This window comes from Echiichthys vipera (assembly GCF_963691815.1).
Source record: "Echiichthys vipera genome assembly, chromosome: 23".
Lineage (NCBI taxonomy): Eukaryota > Metazoa > Chordata > Actinopteri > Perciformes > Trachinidae > Echiichthys > Echiichthys vipera.
The window spans coordinates 13,621,849-13,638,440 of record NC_139848.1 but is presented as its reverse complement, the minus strand read 5'-3'; the positions used below and the strand labels follow the sequence as shown (position 1 = coordinate 13,638,440).

At 35.7% G+C, this 16,592-nt stretch overlaps 2 protein-coding genes across 3 annotated transcripts in view; both read right to left on the bottom strand.

Moving 5' to 3' along the window:
* Window positions 1-943: 943 nt before the first annotated feature.
* Window positions 944-8,277, bottom strand: gyg2 (glycogenin 2). The gene is made up of 8 exons (XM_083938165.1): window positions 8,120-8,277; window positions 6,048-6,186; window positions 5,793-5,967; window positions 4,154-4,316; window positions 3,756-3,882; window positions 1,586-1,970; window positions 1,271-1,384; window positions 944-1,178 (listed from the first exon to the last, which is right to left on the bottom strand). The coding sequence occupies exons 1-8, from the start codon at window positions 8,124-8,126 to the stop codon at window positions 1,035-1,037; spliced, it is 1,254 nt and encodes a 417-aa protein (XP_083794291.1). The 5' UTR covers window positions 8,127-8,277; the 3' UTR covers window positions 944-1,034.
* A 1,958-nt stretch (window positions 8,278-10,235) lies between these two features.
* Window positions 10,236-16,592, bottom strand: part of cd99 (CD99 molecule) — a 31,939-nt gene continuing 25,582 nt past the window's right edge. Inside the window, exons 11-14 of one of the 2 annotated variants that reach the window (XR_014593764.1) lie at window positions 15,638-15,754; window positions 14,551-14,604; window positions 12,311-13,397; window positions 10,236-12,143 (exon numbers count right to left, since the gene is read on the bottom strand). Coding sequence is in view for 1 of the 2 variants with exons in the window: in XM_083938167.1 (XP_083794293.1) it covers window positions 13,369-13,397; window positions 14,551-14,604; window positions 15,638-15,754 (200 nt within the window). In the remaining variant the exon portion in view is untranslated. Of the gene's footprint in view, window positions 13,398-14,550; window positions 14,605-15,637; window positions 15,755-16,592 lie in introns of both variants that reach the window. The other variant, XM_083938167.1, reaches the window with a different exon arrangement.

Below are 16,592 nucleotides of genomic sequence, written 5' to 3'. Positions count from 1 at the left end.
TTCCTCCAGGGTGGACCATGGTGGAGAGCACAGGTTAAAACAAAGACAAATCCTTCAAATGTTTTCAGAAACAGTGAAACTATGAAAACTATCTTCTTTATAACACTCAATCCCTGAACTTTGACTCTCTGGCTGGTGTTTGCTGCAAAGGATTGTGGGTCAGAAGAGCCAGAAACGTCAGTTTCTTTGATGAGTTTATTGACACAAAATATCACCTGTGAAACTTCTGTGGTTACATCGTTGAAATGATTTGATCAACCGTTGTAGTTGATGCTCCTGAGTTCAGAGGAAATGACCATGAAAGGACATGGAGGTACGGAGGACTAAAGCTGCCAAAACTAAAATACATAAATTTATTTGACAAATTGATATCTTTGTTTAAATTAGCTTCTATCTTATTTAGCTTTGAATGAATTCTCTTTTTTTCTATTCACTCCCCTTTTAATTATACATTTATTCATTTTATTAATTTTCTAAAAAAATTTTTTTTAATTTATTCATTTCTCAGCTGACATTCTCATAAATAATGTGAAAATAAGAGTTTTAAAAATTAGATTTATTTCTGTATTTTCGTTTTGCATTTATTCTTATATTTTTATTTGCATTCATGCTTCTTTATTTATTTACATTTGTTTCTCAGATCAGATTCTCAGATGTATTCAATTTTCCAGGTTGTTTGTTATTGATTTATTCAAAATATTTTTAAAATGTATTTATTTATTTCTGTATATTTTCTTTATAAATGTATTTTTGCATAATTTTTATGTGAATGGCAGCCCCCTCATTTGCATATTTGAGAAGAGATGTAGAAATGTCTGAAGAAAATAAATACATTATACATACGAATACATTTGAAAATGAAAAGTTGTAAAAATGTAAACAAAAAACAAAGAATATCAAACGTATTCAAATAATAAGTAAATACATGCAAAAATTAAAATAATTTAAAAAGTATATATTTCTTTCTAGTTTATTTATTTGTTGCTTCTGGCAGCTTTGGTCCTCCGTACAGAGGTGTCCCTGTGTGTGAGGAGTTAATCCAGAAAGCGGTCCAACATCTTCTGGATGTTCTGGAAGGCGTCTCGGCCCAGATAGTCCGCGTGCCCGGCCTCCCACCGCCGGCGGTGCTCCAGACGCTCCAGACGTTGCAGACGCTCCGCCTCGCTGTCTGCGACGCTCTGACGACATTGAGAGGACAGAAACTAATTTAATTCTTTATTCACATGCTCAACAGTTGAATTAAAATAAAACAAAATACATTTATACGTACGTGAGGTGTTTCAGTGTCTGGCCCCGCCCCCTCTGCTCCCGTCTCTGCGGCGCCATTTCGTTTCTCTGTCCTGTCGGTCGACACGTCCTCCAGCGGCGTGACGTCTGTGAGACACTACAGATGCCACAGTCCCGTGTTAGTGAGCTACAGTCTGTGCTGCACACTAATGTTATTACCGATGCATTTATTTCATGTGAACACGTACAGCTTTAGGATTATGGGACAAAAATAGTTTCTAAGAATATGTGTTGGATAAAAACACGTGTAAAGATCCCATGACAACACAATATTGAATATGTTGGCGTGTCGGCTTACTGTCTCTGGTTCAGACGCTGGCTGAAGCCTCTCTGCAGGGGCTGAAGGTGGTTCCTGTGGTGCAGGTGGTTCCTGTGGTGCAGGTGGTTCCTTTGGTGCAGGTGGTTCCTGTGGTGCAGGTGGTTCCTTTGGTGCAGGTGGTTTCTGTGGTGCAGGTGGTTCCTTTGGCGCAGGTGGTTCCTGTGGTGCAGGTGATTCCTTTAGTGCTGGTGGTTCCTGGGGTGCTGGTGGTGCAGGAGGTGCTTGTGGTGCAGGTGGTGTCGAGCCACCGAGGTATTCCTTCCACCACAGAGACACAAAGTGCTGCATGGGGTGTGATTGGCCGCTGGAGCTCCAGGGTTTCTCTGCTCCTAAGAAATGGACGATCTTCGCGTCGTGACCAAACCTGCAGGGACAAAAACAAACAGAGTGTTCAGGGCGCCTCCAACAATGTTGCTATGGGACAAAGAGAGGAGTGGACTTCTGTGGTGTTCAGCGTTGTGCCTGTGTAACGGTAGCCGATGTCTGTGAGGGCTGGTGTTTGCTAACGTTAGCCTGATACAAGCTTTTCCCTCACAACTCTCGCCTTTGATGATGCAGACACAGAATCAGTGGTGGGAGAAGATTGTGTACTAAAGCAAAATTAGAAACGTTCTGTTACACGTCAGAGTCCTGCATTCAAGTATTACTTTCGTAAAAGTACAAAAGTATCAGCATCAAAATATACGGAGCCCACCAAAAGTAGAGTACTCATTATGCAGCAGTGGCTCGTTTCAGAATAATGTATATTATTGTTGTATTCTAATTATTAATGCAACGATTTGGTGATATTGTGTATTATTTTGCAAGTAATAATTAACTAAAGTTCCGGAAGAAATGTAGTGTAAGTGGAGTAAAAAGTACAATATTTATGAGTATAAAGTGGCATTAAATTGTTCTGGTGTACTTTGTTAGTTAGTTGTTAGTTTCCAGCACAAATTAACATAAATGTGAGCGTGAGCGTGAGCATGAGCGTGAGCATGAGTGTGAGTGTGAGCATGAGTGTGAGCGTGAGCGTGAGTGTGAGCATGTGTGAGCATGAGCGTGACTGTGAGCATGAGTGTGAGCGTGAGCGTGACCATGAGTGTAAGCGTGACCATGAGTGTAAGCGTGACCATGAGTGTGAGCATGAGCACGAGTGTGAGTGTGAACATAAGTGTGAGCATGAGTGTGAGTGTGAACATGAGTGTGACCATGAGTGTGAGTGTGACCATGAGCGTGACCGGGAGTGTGAGTGTGACCATGAGTGTGAGCGTGAGCATGAATGTGACCATGAGTGTGAGCGTGAACATGAGTGTGAGCATGAGTGTGAGCGTGACCATGAGTGTGAGCGTGACCATGAGTGTGAGCGTGACCATGAGTGTGACCATGAGTGTGACCATGAGTGTGACCATGAGTGTGACCATGAGTGTGACCATGAGTGTGAGCGTGAGCATGAGTGTGAACATGAGTGTGACCATGAGTGTGAGCGTGAGCATGAGTGTGAATGTGACCATGAGTGTGAGCATGAGCGTGACCATGAGTGTGACCATGAGCATGAGTGTGACCATGAGCATGAGCGTGAACAGGAGAGTGAGTGTGAGTGTGACCATGAGCATGACCATGAGTGTGAGCGTGAGTGTGACCATGAGTGTGAGTGTGACCATGAGTATGAGTGTGACCATGAGTGTGAGCGTGAACACTAGGATGACCACGAGCGTGACCATGAGTGTGAGCGTTAGGCTGACCATGTGTGAGCGTGAGCATGAGTGTGAGCGTGACCATGAGTGTGAGCGTGACCATGAGTGTGAGCGTGACCACTAGCATGACCACGAGCGTGACCATGAGTGTGACCATGAGTGTGAGCGTGAGCATGACCGTGACCACGCGCGTGAGCATGAGTGTGACCATGAGCGTGAGCATGATCGGACCGTGACCACGAGTGTGAGCATGAGGGTGAGCATGAGCGTGAGCTTGAGCATGAGTGTGACCATGAACGTGAGCGTGAGTGTGAGCATGAGCGTGACCATGAGCGTGAGCATGACCATGACATTGAGAGTGAACGTGACCGTGAGTGAGTGTGAGCATGAGCGTGACCATGACCATGACCATAAGAGTGAGCGTGAGTGTGTGTGAGTGTGTGTGAGCGTGAGCGTGTGTGAGTGGGACTGACTGTGTGAAAGCAGGCAGGTAGCTGTAGACGCTGCTGGCACTGAGGTTGTAGACGAACGGCAGATGTTTCCAGATGTTTTCCACCGGCCAGCTGCTGAAGAAGGAGTTCAGCAGACCCTGGTCCCCCCCTGACACCACACACACAGACACACACACACACACACACACACACACAGACACACACACACACACACACACACACACACACACACAGAGCATGCACAGGATATTTCCATGACTTACATGTCTATAAGATATTTACATACACATGTATAAACATAAAAAAGACTATAAAATGAATAAATATCTATAAAATAAATAAATAAAAGCTATTAACTGATTGTGTCATTGATGTAATTATATGTACATATATGTCTGTATTGATTGGTCCTGCGTTACCGTCGAAGCTGCCGTGCTGCACGGCGTGCTCCAGCAGGCATCGGTGTGTGTGGACGCACGGCCTGAACACAAAGACGCCGGAGTTGAAGCAGTCGGGCCAGCCGGCGTCCGGAGCTGCCGACAGCTCGTCTCTCTGGAACAACTCGTCCACGTTACACAGGACCTGAGGGACAGGGGACAGACAATCACAGGGCGGCGCCGACCCACTGCTGTCAGGGCCACTGCAACACTGAGACACACTCTGCATCTACTTTTATCTACAGTTTTAATCATTTTGCATCTGCTTTTAGTAATTTTATCTTTGTTTTTAATCATTTTGCATCCATATTTTATCATTTTATCTTTGTTTTTAATCATTTTGCATCTACTTTTATCATTTTATCTTTGTTTTTATTAATTCTGCATCTACTTTTAGTCATTTTTTATTTGTTTTTAATCATTTTGCATCTACTTTTAGTCATTTTATCTTTATTTTTAATCATTTTGCATCTACTTTTAGTCATTTTATCTGTGTTTTTAATCATTTTGCATCTACTTTTAGTCATTTTATCAGTAATTTTAATCATTTTTATCATTTATCATTTAATATTTATTTTTATAGATAAAACTACTAAAAATAAATCTACTTTAAGTCATTTTATCTTTGTTTTTAATCATTTTGCATCTATTTAAAATGCTTTCATCTATAATTTCGCATTTAAATTTACTAATTGCATCTATATTTTTCATAATATTGCTTCTAATGTTAGTCGTTTCATCTTTGTTTTTAATCATTTTGCATATATACTTTTAGTTATTTTATCTATCATCTCTCTCATAGTTCTTTTTTCAAAATAATTTTGCATCCATTTTAAATAGTTTTGCATCTGTATTTTAGTAATTCTGCATCTATTGTGGTTATTTCACATCTATTCTTAATACTTTTGTGGCCAGTTTGATCTATTTCTAAGAAGTTTTATGTTTCTATGTAGTCATCTCCCTTGGGTTATTTGAACTCTACCTTGTTGTGTTTCACCACCTTGTGATCATTTTCTTGTTGCTTTGCATCTCTTTTCAGTCATTATGATCTATTGTTTAAATAAGTCTTGCATCTATTTTAGGAAGTTTTCTTTTTCTATGTAGTCGTGTCTCTTTGTGGTTATTTTGTTTCTTTGTTGTTTTTTTCCGCAACATTTTGACAAAATGACTAAAAATAGATGCAAAATCACTAACATAGATTTAAAATTAATAGAAATGGTGCAAAATTACTAAAATACACTTAAAAGGACAAAAATAGACACAAAATGACTAAAAAACTTACTACTGTAAATATTTATTTCTTTAAATTTAAATTTAAGTTTTTTCAAACGGGATTATTAAATTATTTCTGATTCTGATTCTGAAAATAGACACAAAGGGACTGAAATAAATGCAAAATAACAAAAATAGACTAAAAAGGAGGAGAAGAAAATAGGCACAAATGGCCCCTGACCCCATGGGCCCCTGACCCTGTGGCCCCTGGCTGTGCGACCTCGAGGCTGTACGTCATCACATGATGACATGTTGACAGTGTGCACACAGAGACGGAGGAACACGTATGTTCTAACTGATCCCCGTGAACATGAAGGGCTGAAAGCGTCACACGTGGCGGTGAACTCACCAGCGTGTCGGCGTCCAGGAACACACATTTTGTGTAGTGCGTCAGAGTCCAGCAATGGATCTTGGTGAAGGTGATGCCGAGCTCTGGACGTCCCAGCAGGGCCAGGTGGACGCGGTCCTCGCTGTCCATCAAGTCCACAGTGACCACCTCATCGAACGCTTCTTGCAGGGCGCGCCTGGTGGAGTGTAAACATTTAAAAGAGTCAGGGACGGGACGCTCGGGGGAAAGCTCAGAGAACGGCGGCCTGTCGCCCACCTCGATTGCTCAGACACGTTTGGCGTGACCATGACCACGATGCTGCGAGTGGTCCCGTGGCGCCGTAAACTTCTGGCAACCACTGTAGCTCCTATGCAGTACGAGTCTGTGGTGGCCAAGGTGACAAAGGCCTCGGAAGCTGGAGAATAGTCACATGACATGATTACAACATATAGAAACGTTAGGGGAGGTTTTAGTTAGATGGTTAAAGTAAGATGATTAAAGTTAGATGGTTAAAGTTAGACGGTTAAAATTAGATGGTTAAAGTAAGACGGTTAAAGTTAGACTGTTTAAGTTAGATGGTTAAAGTTAGGCAGTTAAAGTTAGACTGTTTAAAGTTAGGTGGTTAATGTTAGATGGTTAATGTTAGATGGTTAAAGTTAGATGGTTAAGGTTAAATGGTTTAAGTTAGATGGTTAAAGTAAGACGGTTAAAGTTAGATGGTTAAAGTAAGACAGTTAAAGTTAGATGGTTAAAGTTAGATGGTTAAAGAAAGACGGTTAAAGTTATATGGTTAACGTTTGACGGTTAAAGTTAGATGGTTAAAGTTAGACGGTTAAAGTAGGACTGTTTAAGTTAGATGGTTAAAGTTAGATGGTTAAAGTTAGACGGTTAAAGTTGGACTGTTTAAGTTAGATGGTTAAAGTTAGATGGTTAAAGTTAAATGGTTAAAGTTAGATGGTTAAAGTTAGATGGTTAATGTTAGACGGTTAAAGTTGGACTGTTTAAGTTAGATGGTTAAAGTTAGATGGTTAACGTTAGACGGTTAAAGTTAGATGGTTAAAGTTAGATGGTTAATGTTAGACGGTTAAAGTTAGATGGTTAAAGTTAGACGGTTAAAGTTGGACTGTTTAAGTTAGATGGTTAAAGTTAGATGGTTAAAGTTAGACGGTTAAAGTTGGACTGTTTAAGTTAGATGGTTAAAGTTAGATGGTTAAAGTTAGATGGTTAAAGTTAGATGGTTAAAGTTAGATGGTTAAAGTTGGACTGTTTAAGTTAGATGGTCAAAGTTAAATGGTTAAAGTTAGACGGTTAAAGTTGGACTGTTTAAGTTAGATGGTTAAAGTTAGATGGTTAACTAGCCCTGTTTAACTATTTATTCATTAATATTATGAATTAAGTAGCCATCTATATTAATTTTCATAGCTGTATTAACTTATATATGTATTTATATATGTCTTTATATAAATTATAATAAAAATACGGAAATTTTGTTTTACAGAAAATACACATTTTAACCAACACAAGAACAAAAGAACATCACATTAATATAATAATAGACTGTGGAAGATCATGGATTTTAGTTGTTGTAGGTGATCCTGAAGAGATGGGATTATATATATACATATACATATACATATATATATATACATATGTACATATATGTATATATATATGCATATATATATTAATTTATATAATATCCATGTTTTCAAAAACTTTATATATACATATATGTATATATGTATATATATATGTATATATGTATATATATATATGCGTATAAATATGTATATATTTATTTATATAATATCTATGTTTTTATTCAATCAATTATTCACAGCCATATTTATTTAACATCCATATTATTATATTTTCTTACTTTCCAGCCAATGTGTTCAGAGGACGTACCTTTGAAATCTATCTAGTATTGACTTCAATTCAATTCAATTTTATTTATAGTGTCAAATCATAACAAAAGTTATCTCAGGACACTTTACAGACAAGGTAAAAAACACACTCTATGACTTGTTTAGGATTTACGCAGACCCAACAAATGTGAACGTAAATGTTATTCCATACACACGTGTCCAAACATGAAACAGTGACGTTCAGTGAGCAGATTTACTGAAGTCCCAGCAAAGCGTCATAAATGTTGGTGTTGGTAGATTTACAGTGAACAGCAGGCGTGACTCCATAACCTTTCGATCTGGCAGAGTGTGTGTCTCCAGGTCTAAGTGGGTCACTCCAGTCCCGTGACAGTGACCCACTTAGACCTTCCACTTCCACACTGTCGTCTCTACCTTTACTAAAGTAAATGTGTGTGTTTAGTGTCAAAGGACAGAACGTACCTGACATTTCTGATCAGATCCTCTTCATCCACAAAGATCAGGGAGTCGAACTCGTCCAGGACGCCCGTCACATCCTTAACCACCTGCTACTGGACGCTTAAATACTGAGGATGACCAGTGTGTGTGTGTGTGTGTGTGTGTGTGTGTGTGTGTGTGTGTGTGTGACGTGCTCTTCTGTTTGATCAACTGGTCATTCAACTAGTAAATATGAGCTTTGCCAAAGTGTTACACAACACTGTCGACCTTCACAAGCTGCTCTCTGAGCTTCATGTTAATAACAACACATACGGTGTGTGTATTTATATATATATATATAAATATATATATATATATATAAATAAGATTATATATAAGATTATATATAAGATTGACAAAAACACTTGATTCACAAACAAAACTTACAAAAAAACAATTGTTTGGATTCGCAAACAAAACTTTTGGGTTTTCAAACTAAAGTTTTACAAAAAAACATTTGAATTTACAAACAAAACTTTTGAATTTACAAACAAAACTTTTGAATTTTAAAACAAAACTTTTGGGTTTTCAAACTAAAGTTTTACAAAAAAACATTTGGATTCACAAACAAAACTTTTACAAAAAAAAACATTTTGACCTAAAACCCAAAACTGTTGGATTTGAAAAAAACAAACTTTTGAATTAGAAAAGAGAACTTTTAGATTTACAAACAAAAACATATACAAACACATATACATACACAGGCTGAAGATCAAAATTAGAGAACAAAGTATTAATTCTTGATTTATTCTGAAAAACTGTGACTTTTTTCCTACTCACAATATGATTAAATATCTGTCTAAACCACTCCTAGCAAGGTATTGCATGTTGCCTAAGGAGGTTCACATGAACTTGGTGTGTGACGGGCTTTGAGGTATCTTTTCTCCCGTTATGTCTGTACCTTGCACACCGTTTCGGGGCAACACACCGTTCTAATCGGAAAGCAGTCAGCAAATCAGTGCACAGTATTTTCAGATTGAACGAGACCCAGTTATTAAACTTTCCAGGGATCCAGTGATTGGCTGAATGTTGGGCACTCTCTTCCACAGTTCAGTAACTGCAGTGGGTTTCTTAGGGCGCACTCACACTACCGGGCCCCGTGCTTTAGGGCACTTGTCCCCCCCCCTCCAGGCCCGTTTGTACTCACACTACCTGGGCCTTGGTGAATGCTTCTTGCCTGTCCATACGTCATCACGGCGTAACACGTCACCAGATTGATTGACGTCATTGCGATGCGTCGCTTTGTTTACAAATCTTTCCATAGACCTCAGAGTTTTTGTGCGTCTTGTCGACTGCTTTTGAATATTTTCATCCGACCAAATCTGCAGTAAACACTCCACCTCTGCATCACACCAACGTGAACCTTTCACCGCCATTGTTTTAAATGTCCGTGCATGGTCCCTCCTTCTTTTTTCTATGTCCCAACAGGCGCACATAAAATGATGTTAGAGCCGCCGTAGGCCTCGTGCTCGTGCTCGTGCTCGTACGCACGCTCGTGCTCGTACATGTGCAAACGTGCTTTACAAAAGCCCACCTCTCCCAAACGGGCCATCGACGGCAAGCTGGCCGCAGCTAGGCGCGGTGTGGTTGCACTCACACTGGTCAAACGAACTAGACTTTAGCCGTAAATCCTGTTTGGGCACGGTACGGAAGGACAGTGTGAGTGCGCCCTTAGGGCCTGCTCACACTGTCCTTCTGGCCGGGGCCAAAACCGTTTTTTCAGCTAAAGCCTAGTACCTTTAAGCAGTGTGAGTGCACCCGCACGCAAACTCCGAGGTCTGTGGAAAGATTTGTAAACAAAGCCACACACACTCGATCAATGCGTGTGACGTGTTACGGCGTGATGGCGTATGGACAGCAAGAAGCATTGGCCGAGGCCCTGGCAGTGTGAGTACAAACGGGGCTGGGGCGCGGGGGGGAGAGGGAGGGGGGACAAGTACCCTAAAGCCCGGGTCGCGGTCTGGAAGGACAGTGTGAGTACGCTCTTAGTTATTACTTTGTCGCCGAGGATTTTCCAGAGATTCTCTATGGACGGTGAGATGAGGTCAAAAGGTTGAAAAGCTCTCAAGAAGGAACTTCCAGGGAAATAAAAGAGCAGACAGACTTTACGACACCACTTTATTGAAAACACGTACACACACTTGAAATCCACTCACAAATGTAGCATTTGTATAATCATCACATGTAAAACGCCTGGATTCATCTACGCTTGTTAAACTGAGACATGACACACCGTCTCCCACGATACACTTTAAATAGAGAAGCTCCAAGCACACTGCAGCACATCATGAAGTATTTACAGCTCGTTAACGACAATCACCCGATGCAACAGTTCTGATGACACTTTAGGACAAACTGATATTGATTATTAGCATGTCAGCGTCTACGGCAAGCACAAAGAGCCAAAGATGAGTAATAAAACGAATAAAAGATCAACCGTTTTCTAAAATCTGTATTCTCTTCAAACAATGATACAAAAGTATGGAAGCCTCGGGAACAAGTACATACAAACAAAACGTTTGACTTTACAGACAAAACTTTTGTATATGTGAACAAAGCATTCTGATTTACAGGCAAAATGTTTGTATTTAGAAATAAAACGTTTGACTTTAAGGACAACACTTTGTTACACAGACAAAACGTTTGTATATGTTAACAAAACTTTTGACTTTAAGACAAAAATTTTGTATATGAAATCAAAAAGCTTTGATTAACAACCAAAATGTTTGTGTTTACAAACTAAACTTTATACTTTACAGACAAAACTTGTATACGTAAACAAAACTTTTGACTGTACTGAAAAAACTTTTGTATATGTAAACAAAACGTTTTGATAAACAAACAAAACTTTTTACTTTACAGACAAAACTTGTATACGTAAACAAAACTTTTGACTGTACTGAAAAAACTTTTGAATATGTAAACAAAACGTTTTGATTTACAAACAAAACTTTTTACTTTACAGACAAAACTTTTGACTTTAAGACAAAACTTTTTTATATGAAATCAAAAAGTTTTGATCAAGAGCCAAGAGGTTTGTATTTCCAGACAAAACGTTTGTATATGCAAACAAAACTTTTGTATCTGCAGACAAAACTTCTGGATTTTCAAACAAAACTTTTGACTTTAGGACAAAACTTTTGTGTATGTAATCAAAAGGTTTTGATTAACAGACAAAACTTTTGAATTCACAACAAAAACAAAAAAAGACTCCCTTGCCTCCCAAGGCTTCCGTACACACTTCATTGTTCATATAAAAACATCGACTAAAGCAGAATTTAAGCAAACCAAACTACGGACTAAATTTATGTTGCAGTGCTCAAACACCGGCTCAATCTGCGACGACAGCAAAGACAAAGCTGAAGCGTTTTAACTGTAGGTTACATTTATATACGTGATAAAAAAAGATCTTAACTTCACTACATCATGTTCATTTATTGGATGTATTCACAGAGTAACTTTAATTTGATCACATCACAATCAGCATGTTGCATCATAAAGATGATAAAGATCCTTCTGCTGGAACTGATCCAGTCACATGATGACTGTGTCGGGACGGAGACAACCGTCTCTTTTGAAACTGAGAATATTTTACCACGTTTAGGACATGACTTTGCTGTTGATGTTTGGAGTTTTTGTTGTTTCAAATTATGCAATCAAGCTGATGATTTTTGATCAAAAAAGTTTTATTGCGAGGAAAATTCCTTTGTGAATAAAATATGATTAAAAACATTTTTGTTCGCAAATTAAATGTTTGGACTCACAAAAAACTTTCATTCATAATCAAAACTTTTGGATTCTCATACAAAACTTGGATTTACAAACTTAGTGAGTCACGAACAAAACTTTTTAGATTTGCTAAAAAAAAACCTACTTTTGAATCAAAACTTAGATTCAAAAAGAAAACTGACTTACAGAGAAATATTTTGGATTTACCAGCAAAAACGTTTGTATTTCAAAGCCAAAACTGTTGGATCCGCAAACAAAACTTGGATTTTTAAACAAAAACCTTTGGATTTTCAAACAAAAACTTTTGGATTTTCAAACTAAACTTTTGGATTAACAAAACGTTTGGGCTTTCAAACTAAACTTTTGAATTAACAAACAAAACATTTAGTTTTAGAAACAAAAACATTTGTATTTACAAACAAAAACTGTTGGATTCGCAAACAAAACTTTGGGATTTTCAAACAAAAACGTTTGGATTTTCCAACTAAACTTGTGATTCACAAACAAAACTTTTAGATTTACAAACAAGAACATTTTGATTTACAAATAAAAGTTTTGGATTATCAAACAAAGCTTTTGATTCATTACTGATTTCTTTTATTTGTAAAAAAAAACAAAACATTTTTTTATATATATATCAGAGCGGATAGTATTGCACAAACATAATTTGTCTTGTTTTTATTTAAGTAGGAAAAAGTCTCAGTGTCCTGGCCGACACAGGCAGCAGCACAAGTAACAGTTTCAGCCATAAAACACACATTTAACAGTGAAATGGAAACATGTTTGATTGCGTAACAAAGAAATAACTCAAACTCCGCATTGATGTTGTTTTCTCTCAAACGTAACATTTTGTGTTGATATCAGGTCAAACTCACTGAGCTTCATTCACCAATTATTTCATTCAGTAAATATTTAACACTGACAAAACTTTCGTCTGTAGACAAATTGTTTCGATTTGAAGACAAAACCTTTGTATTTGCCCGCGAAACTTTTTGATTTACAGACAAAAAGTTTGTATTTACAAACCAAACTTTTGTATTCGCAGACCAAACTTTCGGAGATTGAAACCAAACCTTTGCAGTTTTTGTCTGTAAATAAATGCTCCAGCAGCTCCCCCACTTCCTGGCAGGCTTTTATTTTGAAACATCTGCAGAAAGTCCTGAGTTTCATGGTGGATTAGCGTTGGAGCGTTTTAACGGCAGACTTTAGGTCATCATTTATTTAATAACGCTAACTAGCACCTAGACTTTTATTTGGGAACGTACGATATTTGTTCAAGGCAAACGGAAGTCAACATTAAAAACAAACAAATTCAAGGACTTTTTTTTTGTGATTTGGGACGAACAAGCTCTTTGGGATGAAGGTGCTGAAGAAAAGAGTCGTTTCTTTAGTGTGGCAGGTATTCAGAGCCAGGAGACAGAGCCTCTGAGGCTCCGTGTTTGTTCAGACCAATGATTTCTTTAAGAGAGGACGTCTCCTGTCAGAGGTCAGAGGTCAGGTGGCGTCTAAGACGTCCGCAGCAGGTTACTGTAAACTGAAAGAACCAAACAACAACAACAAAGAATAAAACAACAGACAAACAACTCTGGAGTCAGGATACAAACATTCGGACATTCAAACATTAATAAATGTGACTTATATGTTTAAAAATATATACATATACATGGTATAAATAATAAATAAATTATTTTATAATATAATAATATATAATATAATAAAAATATAACTATTATGGAATCACTAAATAAATGTGACTATACAATAAATGAATAAATATGCCTAATGCATAAATTAATAAATATGACTAATAAAATAAAAATAAATGGCTTTTTAATACCAAAATAAAAGGGGGTATACAATATATGTATAAATATTACTAATAAATACATACATATATAAATAAATAAATACATATGACACATAAATACATACTTATATGAATAAATTCATAAATAAATAAATATGCCCTAAAAGATAAATAAATAAAAATGCCTAATGCATAAATTAATATATATGACTAATAAAATAAAAAACAAATGGGTATGGAATAACTAAATAAATGTGGCTATAGAATATATGAATAGTGTGACTTATAAAAAAATATAAATGTATGGTTATGGAATAAATCATAACTGTGGCGGCTAAACAATAAATAAATACGTCTAATAAATACATATATATATAAATAAATATGACTACTAAAAAATACAAACAAATGGCATTAAAATAAATGTTCCTATAAAATAATATATAATAGTTAATATAGTGAATAAATATGTATGAAATAAATCATTAAATAATAAAATGAGAGATTTATAAATATAAGCCAACATATAAATAATATTAATAATATACAAATAAATGAGGTGGTCCTTTTTAAAATAAAACATATTTATTCATTGATCAAACTGTATTGACTCATTTATTTATTCCTCTTTATTCATTTCAGGATCATTTTCATGATTTTTACCAATTATTATTTATTTAATATTGACTTAAATGTTATTCCATATTTCTGAAACTAAATATCTTTGAGTTTGGGACAAAAAAAATCTTCAAAGACATTGGGGCGTTTCAACACTTTTGATATTTTATCAGTCACATGATTGTTTCAATGCAGAAACTAATGAAAATAATATGCATGTTTTTATTTGAAATATTTAAAATGTCGATCTGTAAAATGGTACCTTGAGGATCAGACTGAGTGTTGTGCTGGACTTTCCCACTCTCTGGATCTGCACCTGAACACAACATGACAGCAGGTTAAATATAAACATTCAAATGTTTATTTAACTGTTTATTTAGTTGTTTATTTGGGACACATTTTTATACATTTTTTTAGATCTGCAAAACAAAAGTGGATTCTCGAACAAAACTTTTGGATTTAGAAACAAAATTTTTAGATGTAAAAAGAAAAACTGACTAACAAAGAAATCTTTTGGATTTACCAACACGAACATTTGTTTTTAAAAACCAAAACTTTTGGATTTACAAATAAAAACTTTTGGATTTTCAAACTAAACTTTTAGATTTACAAACTAATTTTTTTGATTTACAAACTAAAACTTTTGGATTTTCAAACTAAACTTATGGATTTACAAACTAATTTTTTTGATTTACAAACAAAAACTTTTGGATTTTCAAACTAAACTTATGGATTTAAAAACCAAAAGGGTTGGATTCGCAAACAAAAACATTAGGATTTTAAAAACAAAAATTTTGGATTTTAAAACTAAACTTTTGGATTAACAAACTAAACTTTTTGATTTACAAACAAAAACATTTGGATTTTAAAACTAAACTTTTGGATTTTAAAACTAAACTTTTAGATTTACAAACAAAATTTTGGGATTTACAAGCAAAAACTTTTTGATTTTCAAACCAAACTTATGGGTTCAAAAACCCAAACTGTTGGATTCGCAACAAAACTATTTTGATTTTAAAACAAAACTTTTTGATTTTAAAACTAAACTTTTGGATTAACAAACTAAACTTTTGGATTTACAAACAAAAACATTTGGATTTTAAAACTAAACTTTTTGATTAATAAACTAAACGTTTTGATTTTAAAACTAAACTTTTTTGATTTTAGAACTAAACTTTTTGATTAAGAAACATTTGTATTTGAAAACCAAAACTGTTGGATGTTGGATTGCAACAAAACTTGGATTTTAAAACAAAACTTTTTGATTCGCAAACAAAATCATTTGGATTAACAAACAAAACTTTAGTGTTTAGTGTTAAAACTGTTGGGTTTGTGTAGCATGTAGTGACCTCCTTGTATCTTGAAGCAGAGTTTCTTCTTCTGATAAGCAAAGTAACTGGACGCAGCTCCCAGCAGAGCGACTCCGATGGCGCTCACGATTCCTGCGATCTTTCCCGAGCCGGCTTCTGCAGCACGAAGCAAACAAACAAGCAAACAAACAAACGCGTTGGTTAGTTATTCTACTGGAATCATTTCCTTCACAGAGGACAAACAGCTCCTGTTTTAATTGACTTCTGAGGGATTAGGAATTTATGGAGGACTGAAGCTGCCAAACAAAAAAAATACACACATATGAAAATACATTAATATGCCGTTATAATGTGCTACAAACTAGAAATGAAACGTAGCATTAATCCGTATTTCTGTATTAATTCCTCAATTTACTTTGTATGTATTTTTGTATATTTAAATTATGTTTTGCATTTGCATTTTAAAATAGAAATACAGAAATAAATACATTTTAAAACGAAAAGATGTGAAAAGATAAACTTCAAATAAACAAATGCAAAAAACAAAACTGGGATTTAGAAAAGTAATCAAAACAAAAATGGTAATAAGTAAAAAATGGTAAATCCCCTCAAATTCATTTAGGTTCCTAATTAATTTATGTATGTAATTAACATAACTACATTTTAATTATTGTACTGTATACTTTTTTTAAAAATTCATTCTAATCTGTGAAATGACTTTATGTTTTATTTTCTGTGGAATTTCTTTATACATTATTATTTATTGTAATGCCAGACCCCACATGTGAATAATAAATATATAAAGAAAATACAGAAATATATAAATAAATTTTAAAATGATTAGAAAAACACATTTAGAATAAAAGCATAATAATGAATAAAAAGGATGAATGAATAAATAAATAGGGGAATTAACAAAATTAAATAAAAACAGTAGCTATTTAAAAAAAAACATGTCTACATTTATTTTTAATATTATTTTTGGTAGACTGAA

Coding starts and splice junctions, on each gene's coding strand:
- gyg2 (XM_083938165.1), bottom strand. Junction 1,385..1,585: donor CAGCGTCTGAACCAGAGACA/GTAAGCCGACAC, acceptor TGGCATCTGTAG/TGTCTCACAGACGTCACGCC. Junction 1,179..1,270: donor CAGACACTGAAACACCTCAC/GTACGTATAAAT, acceptor CAATGTCGTCAG/AGCGTCGCAGACAGCGAGGC.